Below are 12,321 nucleotides of genomic sequence, written 5' to 3' on the forward strand. Positions count from 1 at the left end.
TGGCCTTCTGCAGTTTTACTGAGCCGCTAGCAAACGTGTTAAACATTTTTTCATTTCTGATATTTACTTCTGCCAAGGAACGGCGGAGGTTATGTTTTTAAAGGGGTCAGTCTGTTTGTCTGTCTGTTAGTAAGATAACTCAAAAATATATGGAAGGATTTTGATGCAATTTTCAGGAAATGTTGATACTGCTACAAGGAACAAATGATTAAATTGTGGTGGTGTCCGGGGGGGGGCTGATCTGCCTTGGAGGAGGTCTGCGCCCTCTGTGTGCTTTTCTAGCTTTAAAAACAAAACAATAATGTTTGTATAAGTGCTGTGAGGCTGCTTTCCCCAGCCTGAAGACACGTTTGAACACACATTAATTGTCTTGCCGCAGGAAATTTACGTCAGCATCAATGGCTCATCAAGAAATGTGCGAGTTTTACTGAGATACGGATTTTACAACAGTTATTACAGACAATACCGCTTATAGACTTTAGGGCGGACCTCGCAAGTAAAAGTTCCACAGTGTTGCTTTAAGTGGAAAATCTTAAGTGTTTTTTGGACATGTTGAAGTCTGAACGTAGATCTAAAAACAGCAGGAGTAGAAGAAAAAGCAGTAAAACAAGCAGTACAGGGATATTTGTGAGTAGGTGGACGTGGTGGGTGGGTACCTTTGTGGCTTTACGGAGCAGGTAGGCGTCAAACTGAGGAGCGGGCATGAGCAGAGCCAGGGTGACGTCCTCCAGGTCCGACCTCAGAGCCTTTTTCAAAGCCTGGTCCAACCTCTGCAACAAACAGCAGACAGAAGACGCTCAGACCATAAACAGCATGAAAAACACAACCAAACAGCACGGAAAACACAACCAAACAGCACGGAAAACACAAGCAAACAGCACAGAAAACACAACCAAACAGCATGAAAAACACAACCAAACAGCACAGAAAACACAACCAAACAGCACAGAAAACACAACCAAACAGCACAGAAAACACAAGCAAACAGCACAGAAAACACAACCAAACAGCACAGAAAACACAACCAAACAGCACAGAAAACACAAGCAAACAGCACAGAAAACACAACCAAACAGCACAGAAAACACAAGCAAACAGCACAGAAAACACAAGCAAACAGCACAGAAAACACAAGCAAACAGCACAGAAAACACAAGCAAACAGCACAGAAAACACAAGCAAACAGCACAGAAAACACAAGCAAACAGCACAGAAAACACAACCAAACAGCACAGAAAACACAACCAAACAGCACGGAAAACACAACCAAACAGCACGGAAAACACAACCAAACAGCACAGAAAACACAACCAAACAGCACAGAAAACACAACCAAACAGCACAGAAAACACAACCAAACAGCACAGAAAACACAACCAAACAGCACAGAAAACACAACCAAACAGCACAGAAAACACAAGCAAACAGTACAGAAAACACAAGCAAACAGCACGGAAAACACAAGCAAACAGCACGGAAAACACAAGCAAACAGCACAGAAAACACAAGCAAACAGCACAGAAAACACACGCAAACAGCACGGAAAACACAAGCAAACAGCACAGAAAACACAAGCAAACAGCACAGAAAACACAAGCAAACAGCACAGAAAACACAAGCAAACAGTACAGAAAACACAACCAAACAGCACAGAAAACACAACCAAACAGCACAGAAAACACAACCAAACAGCACAGAAAACACAAGCAAACAGCACAGAAAACACAAGCAAACAGTACAGAAAACACAACCAAACAGCACGGAAAACACAACCAAACAGCACGGAAAACACAAGCAAACAGCACGGAAAACACAAGCAAACAGTACAGAAAACACAAGCAAACAGCACAGAAAACACAAGCAAACAGCACAGAAAACACAAGCAAACAGCACGGAAAACACAAGCAAACAGCACAGAAAACACAAGCAAACAGTACAGAAAACACAAGCAAACAGCAGACATCTGACCTTCACAAAAGACAAAATGTGCACAAATATGCAGCATCAACTCAAAATAAACATATATTTACCTTATGTAGTAACAAGTTCTTACAAAAATGGACCAAAGTAATGAATGTGTTAGAAAATAAAAGCAGGAGTAACTTTTTCCAGGTCAGTTTTTGACATAAAGTCCCTAAATTTGGTTGAATTTGTGAGATAAACACAATAAAAAGCTGATGTTTTGACAATAAGTGTCTGAATTCGAAGCAGCAAATAAGCACTAAATTAACAAAATGGACAAAAATGAACAAAAAAAGAAGCAGTAAGTGATCATTAAGAATAAAACTTAAGCAGAAAATAAACACTAAAATAAAAATGTAAGGAGTAAATAAGCACTGAATTTAAAAAAAGATAGAAAATAAGAAAATAAGAAGTAAATAATTAATACATGAACAAAAATGAAGTAGTAAGTCATCAACAAGAACAAAAAATTAGGCTGCAAACAAGCAATACAATTTTTTTAAAAAATGGAGGAAATAAGCCTTATATAAAAAAATAAATGAACAAAAATGAAGCACTAAATCATGGGAACATGAAGTTGGTTCCGTAAACGGAACCAGTACCGAGCTCCGTCTTCGGTTCTCCGAACCAGTTCCGTTTATGGAACCAGCTCCGTTTAAGGATCAAGGAACTAGTTTCATTTACAGAACTCAGAACCAGCCTGTGCTCCGATCTCCAAGCCCCGCTTCACCTGCATCTAGCCCTCCAAGCCCGGCCTCTGTGGGGCTGGGAGGTGCTCTGCACCACAGTGAACTGGGAGACCAAGCCGCTCCTCCACGGACCTCAGATCTAGTTCCGAGTAATGCTCTCCCTCAGGTCCGAGCCTTAAATTAATACACATTTGCACTCTTCTGATGTTTATGTTTTCTTTAATGCTGGCAAATGTCGTTTTATTTTACTTCATTCATGCCAACCCCAACTTCCACATCACCACGTTGTGTCCTGCAGGAAGCGGGGCTCCAGGCTTCTAGCGCCGGCTCCTGTCGGGTTTGCAGACCGTTGCACTAAGCCGCTGTGACCCGGTACACCAAGCTGCAATACGGACCGCCAAGCTCCAGGCTTTTCTTCAGCTACCAGCTACGTTTAACTTCAACGGACCTTGGAAGTCCAGTTCTATGCTGGTTCCGAATAAGCTTTCTCGGATCTGCTTATTCGGAACCAGTTCCATGTAAGGATCTTGGATTCAGCACAATGGACAGCGCACGATTCATTCCTTATATCACATTATATAATTTTTTTGCCCTTAACTTTAAACATGTCATAAAGTTCTATAATCATACCGTTCAAGGAAAATATGACAGTATGACACAAGAACTCTATTCAACCCATAAAGACCCAAAGCACCACAGTCCAACATCATCTACTGGTCTAAAATGTTTAAGAACTTCTTACCCACTAATCCCACCAATACATGCAAATAACTGGTGTAAAATGCAGCGTGTCATCTTTTCATGGCCAAAGTGGAGCTTCGAGCTCAGCTTGGTTCTGAGTTCTTTAAACAAAAACTGTTCTCGGAACTGGATCCATGCCCTGGGTCACAGCGGCTTAGCGCACCGCTCTGCAAGCCGCAGAAGCCGACGTTTGGAGCCTGTAGCTTCCTGCAGGGCACGATGTGATGATGTGGGGGTTGGAGTTGACATTAACGAAGTCATAAATGACATTCGCCAGCATTAAAGAAAATATAAACAGCAGAAGAATGCAAATGTGTATTACTTTTTGGCTCAGACCTGAAGGAGAGCATTATTTGGAACTACAGCCGAGGTCCGTGGACGAGCGGCTTGGTCTCCTGGTTCACCCCGGTGTAGAGCACCTCCCAGCCCCACAGAGGCTGGGCATGGAGGGCTAGATGTGGGTGAAGCGGGGTTGGAGGTCGGAGCACGGCTTGGTTCTGAGTTCTGTAAATGAAACTAGTTCTGAGATCCTTAAACAGAGCTGGTTCTGTAAAGGGAACTGGATCCTTAAATGGAACTGGTTATGGGAACTGAAAACGGAACCGGTTCCGTTTACGGAACCAACTTCATGCTCCTGTAAAGGATTACAAAGAAAAAAAAGGAAGCTCTAAGTAAGCACTAAATTAACAAAATGAACAAAAATGGACAAAAATGAAGCAGCTTTGTCAAATAGAAGTTAGTCCTGAATGTATAAGTCTGTGTCTGGTTTGTATTTCAGATGTAAACTGTTCTGTTCTGTGCTGACGTGTTTCTCCTCCAGTCTTTTTCTGTTTTTCTCCTCTGTCGTCGTTATCGTCTTTTCTTTTCAAACTCACCTCTCCAGTGGTTGCTTCATAAACTGCTTTAATCTTCTGTCTCTGCTCGTTGGTTCTTTTCACCAGGACAGAAATAATCACGTCCTCGTCCACTCCTGAACAATACGACAGTTAATGTCACTATATGGACAAAAGTATGTGGACACATTGAATTCAGGTGTTTGTTTTCTAACAGGGGTCTAGGATACAAAACAATAAAGACTAATGTCAGAATAGAGTTTTATATTATGGGATAAATATCACTGCATTGGTTAGTTTGGGTTAAACTGCTATCTTTGCTTCTAAAATGTCTCAGAGATGGTTTGGACTGAATTTCTCACAACTTTGATTTTTTTTTATTTTTTATCCATGACTATGATTTTAAATGTTCTTCCTCTAAATTTCTATAATATTTTTCCTGCTCTGACTGTAAATAATAATTTTCTTCCACAACTAAGCATCTACTTTCACCACATCTGAGGAAGAAAAATCTACCATTAAACTTGAAGGAAATATTAATATTTTTATCTGAAATCTACATGAACAGGAACATCTGACAGCTATAGACATGATGTGTCCACATATTAATGTCCACATAGTTTAGAAGCACCAATATAACATAAAACTCCCATTTGTGTTTAAATCCAGAACTTTAAGTGCTTTCTATGTGGACAGACCTTTACTTTCGATGGCGCTCTTTAGAACGGCAGCGTCGTTGCTGGCGTTGAAGTTGGGATAAGGGCAGACGGTGCCGTAATACTTGGGTTTGGGTTTTCCCTTCACCTGGAAAAAACCACAGATGCAGAATCAGCACTGAACAGGGTTTATCTGGGACGTTAAAGACCGAGACAAAACAAGGAAAGAACAAAAAAAGACAACACATCAATAAGCCAACATACTGTACGTCCACACAGATCCACAAAGCAATAAAAATCACCACCATGCGCCCAATCACCACCAAAATATAATCATTTGTTCCTTGTGCCAGAATCAACATTTCCTGAGAATTTGATGAAAATCCGTCCATAACTTTTTGAGTTAACTTGCAAGACAAGACAAGATCCCAGATGACAACATAATGACCAAAAATGAAGCAGTTAATAAACACTAATTACTTTTTTTTAAAGCACTAAACTTAAAAAATTTGATAAAAATGAACCTTGAACAACCTCAAATTTCTTTAGAAAAACCAGTGTAATTTCACTAATATTCAGCCTCAGTTTATCATTTACACATGTTCATTCTATCGTACAGATACAGTGGATCTACAAATACATAAAACATTTAATAACAGACAGAATATTGATCCAATTACACTGAGTTACATTAAGACGTTTCAGGTTGTTCATATTTGTTCAGATTATTCACTTTTTTTGTGAAAGGACAGTTTGTAAATGTAAACATGTTCATGTAATTTTACGTTTTTGTACAGATTTTAAATCTTTTAGGTCCTTATATGGTTCTGGTCAGTGGTGGATGTTTGTGCGGTGGCCCAGAGGTGCAACAGCCCAAAAAAATACACACATTTTCTGGACTGTTCTCTTTTTTTTATAGTGAATTGTTTTTTGGCTGTTCTCTTTTTTTTCTCATAGTGGATAATTTTTTGGGCTGTTCTCTTTTTTTATAGGGAATAATGTTTTTGGGCTTTTCTTTTTTTCTTATAGTGGATAATTTGTTGGACTGTTCGCTTTTTTCTTATAGTGGATAATTTTTTGGGCTGTTCTCTTTTTTTTTATAGTGAATAATTTTTTGGGCTGTTCTCTTTTTTTTATAGTGGATAATGTTTTTGAGCTGTTCTCTTTTTTTCTTATAGTGGATAATTTTTTGGAGTGTTCTCTTTTTTCTTATAGTGGGTAATTTTTTGGGCTGTTCTCTTTTTTATAGTGAATAATGTTTTTGGGCTGTTCTCTCTTTTTTATAGTGAATAATGTTTTTGAGCTGTTCTCTTTTTTTCTTATAGTGGATAATTTTTTGGGCTGTTCTCTTTTTTTTATAGTGGATAATTTTTTGGACTGTTCTCTTTTTTCTTATAGTGGATAATTTTTTGGACTGTTCTCTTTTTTCTTATAGTGGATAATTTTTTGGGTTGTTCTCTTTTTTTTTTATAGTGGATAATGTTTTTGGGCTGTTCTCTTTTTTTATAGTGGATAATGTTTTTGAGCTGTTCTCTATTTTTCTTATAGTGGATAATTTTTTGGACTGTTCTCTTTTTTCTTATAGTGGATAATTTTTTGGACTGTTCTCTTTTTTCTTATAGTGGATAATTTTTTGGGCTGTTCTCTTTTTTTTTATAGTGAATAATGTTTTTGGGCTGTTCTCTCTTTTTTTATATAGTGGATATTGTTTTTGGGCTGTTCTCTTTTTTTTTTATAGTGAATAATGTTTTTGGGCTGTTCTCTTTTTTTTATAGTGAATAATGTTTTGGGGCTGTTCTCTTTTTTTTATAGTGGATAATGTTTTTGGGCTGTTCTCTTTTTTTATAGTGGATAATGTTTTTGGGCTGTTCTCTTTTTTTTATAGTGGATAATGTTTTTGGGCTGTTCTCTCTTTTTTTAATAGTGTGTAATGTTTTTGGGCTGTTCTCTTTTTTTTATAGTGAATAATGTTTTTGGGCTGTTCTCTTTTTTTATAGTGGATAATTTTTTGGGCTGTTCTCTTTTTTTCTTATAGTGGGTAATTTTTTGGGCTGTTCTCTTTTTTTCTTATAGTGGGTCATTTTTTGGGGCTGTTCTCTTTTTTATAGTGAATAATGTTTTTGAGCTGTTCTCTTTTTTTCTTATAGTGGATAATTTTTTGGACTGTTCTCTTTTTTATAGTGAATAATGTTTTTGGGCTGTTCTCTCTTTTTTATAGTGAATAATGTTTTTGAGCTGTTCTCTTTTTTTCTTATAGTGGATAATTTTTTGGACTGTTCTCTTTTTTCTTATAGTGGATAATTTTTTGGGCTGTTCTCTTTTTTTTATAGTGAATAATGTTTTTGGGCTGTTCTCTCTTTTTTTTATAGTGAATAATGTTTTTGGGCTGTTCTCTTTTTTTTATAGTGGATAATGTTTTTGGGCTGTTCTCTTTTTTTTATAGTGGATAATGTTTTTGAGCTGTTCTCTTTTTTTCTTATAGTGGATAATTTTTTGGAGTGTTCTCTTTTTTCTTATAGTGGATAATTTTTTGGGCTGTTCTCTTTTTTTATAGTGAATAATGTTTTTGGGCTGTTCTCTTTTTTTTATTGTGAATAATGTTTTTGGGCTTTTCTCTCTTTTTTTAGAGTGAATAATGTTTTTGGGCTGTTCTCTTTTTTTTTATAGTGGATAATGTTTTTGGGCTGTTCTCTTTTTTTATAGTGGATAATGTTTTTGGGCTGTTCTCTCTTTTTTTTTTATAGTGAATAATGTTTTTGGGCTGTTCTCTTTTTTTTATAGTGGATAATGTATTTGGGCTGTTCTCTTTTTTTATAGTGGATAATTTTTGGGGGCTGTTCTCTTTTTTTCTTATAGTGGATAATTTTTTGGGGCTGTTCTCTCTTCTTTTTTTTTTTACAGTGGATAATTTTTTGAGCTGTTCTTATTTTTTTTATAGTGAATAATGTTTTTGGGCTGTTCTCTTTTTTTATAGTGGATAATGTTTTGAGGCTGTTCTCTTTTTTTTATAGTGGATAATTTTTTGGGCTGTTCTCTTTTTTTTTATAGTGGATACTTTTTTGGGGCTGTTCTCTTTTTTTTTATAGTGGATACTTTTTTGGGGCTGTTCTCTTTTTTTTTATAGTGGATAATTTTTTGGGCTGTTCTCTTTTTTTTATAGTGGATACTTTTTTGGGGCTGTTCTCTTTTTTTTATAGTGGATAATTTTTTGGGGCTGTTCTCTTTTTTTTATAGTGGATAATTTTTTGGGCTGTTCTCTTTTTTTTATAGTGGATAATTTTTTGGGGCTGTTCTCTTTTTTTTATAGTGGATAATTTTTTGGGGCTGTTCTCGTTTTTTCTTATAGTGGATAATTTTTTGGGCTGTTGCACCTCTGGGCCACTGTATGTTTGGGTCTTTAAGGGTTAAATCAAACTGATTATTTTAATAAACTGTAAAACACCTGAAACCTTCAAATAACAGAATAAAATCCGTACGTTGTTGACGCTGGTGTTTGTTTCACAGACTCTGGAAAACTCACCAGGACTGTGTCGTCGTCATCAGATTTTCTGTCACGAACGATGTCCTTGAAGAATTTCTTGAAGAAGGACATGTTTGTTTGTTTGTTTGTCTGGAAACGTCCGAACTAAACCTGGAACTGATGCAGCAGGAAGAAACAAAACAGAAATGAGTGTATTTATTGGACAGATTTATTAACGGTCCACAACAGTAGATCATTAAAATGCAAAAAAATGAAGCAATAAAAAAATAAGCCCAAAGTGGACAGAAATGAACAAACAATAAACAGTAAACCATCATAACGACTAAAAAATGACTTCTTTTTTTCTTTATTTACTTAATTTTGATTAATTTATTGCTTATTTTTTCTTATTATTTAGGATTTCCTGTTACTTATTATTTTGTTGCTTTATAATTCATTCTTGTTCATTTATGGATCACTTTGGCTGTTTTTGTTCCCGTTGTTGCTTCTTTTTTTCTTTATTTACTTAATATATTGCATATTTTTTCTTATTATTTCAGATTTGATTTTTTAAAATTTCATATATATAACTTCATTGTGTCCATCCACTGTCATCGATCCAACTCCTTAGGTTTATTAGTTTTTCTTCTATTTTCTTCAGTTTGTGGCTTATTTTGTTCATGTTACTTATTATTTTGTTGATTTACTATTCATTATTGTTCATTTCATTAATCACTTTGACTGTTTTTGTTCCTTTTGTTGCTTCTTTTTTTCTTTATTTACTTAATTTATTGCCTATTTTTTTTCTTATTATTTAAGATTTTGCAAATATTTTATTCATTTCTGTTGACTTTTTTTTTTTTTTTTTTTAATTTTCTCTATATGACTCCATCCACTGTCATTGATCTAGCTCCATGGGTTTTACTGGCAAATCAATGTTGTAGAAGTTGACGGTGTTTCCCCGGTAACTACGGAGCCTCTGAATGTCCAAATATGGTCATATCTGATGACCATGAAAAGATGAAAAACTGTATTTTACACCAATTATTTCCATGTATTGATAGAATTAGTGGATCAATCAGGTATTAAACAGTTTATGTCAGTAGACGTTTGGGTCTTTAAGGGTTAAATCCATGACATTAAATAAAGTTAAACAGAAACAGTATCTCAGTTCTCTGTCCTGTGCATCTGGTGAACTGACAGTAAATAATCTGTGAATCTTTGAATATATCCATGAAAACCGAACACTGTAAAAAAAAAAAAAAAACATAAAAAAAAACAACTGTAATATTCCGGCAGCAGGGGTGCCGAAAAAATACTGTTAAATAACGGAAAATAACCATCTCATAAAAATACGGTAATTTTCCATAATTAAAATACAGTTTTTTGCCCTAACGTTACATGAGATTTTGCATATTTTTTTGACTTTCTAATGTTTAATAAAGAATATTTACATGTATTAAAACAATCAAATTACCTATAAATATATATATAAATAATTTTTAATGAGACTCAGTTGTCCAATCCACTGATAAAAACTGTATTTGGACAGTTTATCAGTGCTTATACATGTTATACATTCACAAAAATACATTTATTCAACATTTTTGTTGTGAAACCTCCTGTAATTACACAAGATATTTGTCAATTAACAAACAAGTCTGGTTCAACTGACAGAACTAATACTTCTGTTACGGTTAATTGTCAGTAATTTTATCTCGTTTTATTGATTTATTTATTTATTTATTTTCTATAGTATTAAACTTTAAATTAACAGTTTAATCTCATAAATAGAAAAGAAATATTTGTGAAACTACGATACATTTGCAAATGTATTTTAACTGTATTTTTCTGTGAAAAAAGAAAAAAATGTCTTAAAAAATGGAAATTTTTTGGTTATTCACTTTTACAGTTTTTTCGTGTTATTTTACATTTGACGTGTAAAATCGCAGTCTATTTTTGTCATTTCATTGATATTTTCTTGTATCTTGAAAATACAGGAAAAATCTGTAAAATAAACAGTGAAAATTCTGTTCAATTACAGATTTAAGGTGAATGTTGTTCTCACCTGATGTGGCGTCGTCACTCGTCACAGGTGCTCTAAATGAATCTGTGGATCAGGTTCAGGTGTGACCTCCGACCGTCTGACTCCGCCCGACCTTCTGACTCCGCCCACACTCTGCAGGTGTTTTAGCGTCAACGACCACATTCCTGTGACGTGACAGTCTGGCTGCTCCTCCGACCGGTCCGACCACTCCTCAGGCCTTCAAAACTCAAGTACTTCACCCTTTAATCAAACAGAAAATAAACAGAGTCATCACGAAGATACGCCAGACACAAAGAGGAGCCGTAAAAAAAAAAAAAAAACAGCTGGAACTGACCTGAGAACAACAACAGAACAGTAACAGTTATTACAGTTATTACACAACAGAACCTGAACGACCACATAGTTTCAGAGGTTCAAGAGGAAAACAACAGACAAATATACAGGCATGTGAGGAAAGAGCTGAAATACACCCACCTACAGATAAGATAAGATAAAGATAAGATAAGATAAGATAAGATAAGATAAGATCATTAAAGTTAAGATAATTAAAGTTAAGATAAGATAAGATAAGATAAGAAAAGATAAGATCATTAAAGTTAAGATAATTAAAGTTAAGATAAGATAAGATAAGATAAGATAAGATAAGATAAGATTAAGATAAGAAAAGATAAGATCATTAAAGTTAAGATCATTAAAGTTAGGATAAGTTAAAATAATTCAAGATAAGTTAAGATAATTAAAGTTAAGATAACATAGTTAGAGATAAGTTAAGATAAACTGAGATAAAATACGATAATTCAGGATAATTCAAGATAAGTTAAGGTAAAATGAGATAATTCAAGATAAGTTAAAATAAGATAAATTAATTTAAAACAAGATGGGATAATTTAAGATAAGTTGAGATAATTCAAGATAAGACAAGATAAGATAATTAAAGTTAAGATAGGATAAGATAAAATCATTAAAGTTAAGATAAGTTAAGGTAAGACAAGATACAATAAGATGAGCTAATTAATGCTAAGATAAGATAATTCAAGATAAATTACGATAAGGTAATTAAAGTTAAGGTAAGTTAAGATAACATAATTCAAGCTCTGGTAAGATAAGATAAGATAAGATAAGATAAGATAAGATAAAATAAGATAAGACTATCACACCATGGGGGGAAAGAAAAGACATCTGGTATTTATATAAATATTTGTTTACATTTAGAATTAAATATTTACATTTGAAAATAGAAGAAACAAACACAGTCTGAAATAATTCAATCAAATGAAAATAGAATAAACTCCTGGTGCATTCACTCCCAATAATGTGCAACAATAGTCTTTTTTTGTTTGTTTTATTCTACTTTTACTTCCATGCTTATTTCATTTTGTTATTTTCTATTTTCTTATTTTACTTTTTATTTTGTGAAATTTTAATTTGGCTGTATTCTTATTTTCTGATGCATTGTTGTTTTTTATAATACTGTTGCATCGACTGGAGTAACACTGAACACACAACGATGGTTCTGATTCTAAAGCGCAATCAAATATTAATATATACGAAACTCACAGGCAAAAAAAAGTAACAAAACTATATAAACACATGAAAAGGAAAAACAACAAGAAAACAAAATGTCAAACAAACCATAAGCATTTTAAAGCATTAATTAAATTCCAAACATTGCAGTATAAGAATGATTTCTACGAAGCTTTATTGAAAAGTCATAAATAACAAAGTTTCCAGAAAAAAAAAACAGCTGGAAAAAACAAACGGACGTATGAGTTTCAGACACACACTGTTTCCTATTAAACAGGAAAATCCATGGAAGCTCCTTAAGACAAAACTGAGGGTTTACCAGAACATTATATTCACTAATAACAAAGTTAAAAGTGTTCCAACAGTCATTCTTATCAGAACTCTGACTCTATTAAAAGTTCTGGAGGAA

At 34.3% G+C, this 12,321-nt stretch overlaps 1 protein-coding gene across 2 annotated transcripts in view; it reads right to left on the reverse strand.

The window, feature by feature from the left end:
* Positions 1–10,446, reverse strand: part of LOC115429319 (annexin A1-like) — a 19,498-nt gene extending 9,052 nt beyond the window's left edge. Inside the window, exons 1-5 of one of the 2 annotated variants that reach the window (XM_030148653.1) lie at positions 10,410–10,446; positions 8,402–8,518; positions 4,924–5,029; positions 4,268–4,362; positions 657–770 (exon numbers count right to left, since the gene is read on the reverse strand). In XM_030148653.1, coding sequence (XP_030004513.1) covers positions 657–770; positions 4,268–4,362; positions 4,924–5,029; positions 8,402–8,473 — 387 coding nt within the window. In that variant the 5' untranslated portion in view covers positions 8,474–8,518; positions 10,410–10,446. Of the gene's footprint in view, positions 1–656; positions 771–4,267; positions 4,363–4,923; positions 5,030–8,401; positions 8,724–10,409 lie in introns of those variants that run through there. The other variant, XM_030148652.1, reaches the window with a different exon arrangement.
* Between the last annotated feature and the right edge of the window lie 1,875 nt (positions 10,447–12,321).

Source organism: Sphaeramia orbicularis, chromosome 12 (assembly GCF_902148855.1).
Source record: "Sphaeramia orbicularis chromosome 12, fSphaOr1.1, whole genome shotgun sequence".
NCBI classification, from domain to species: Eukaryota; Metazoa; Chordata; class Actinopteri; order Kurtiformes; family Apogonidae; genus Sphaeramia; species Sphaeramia orbicularis.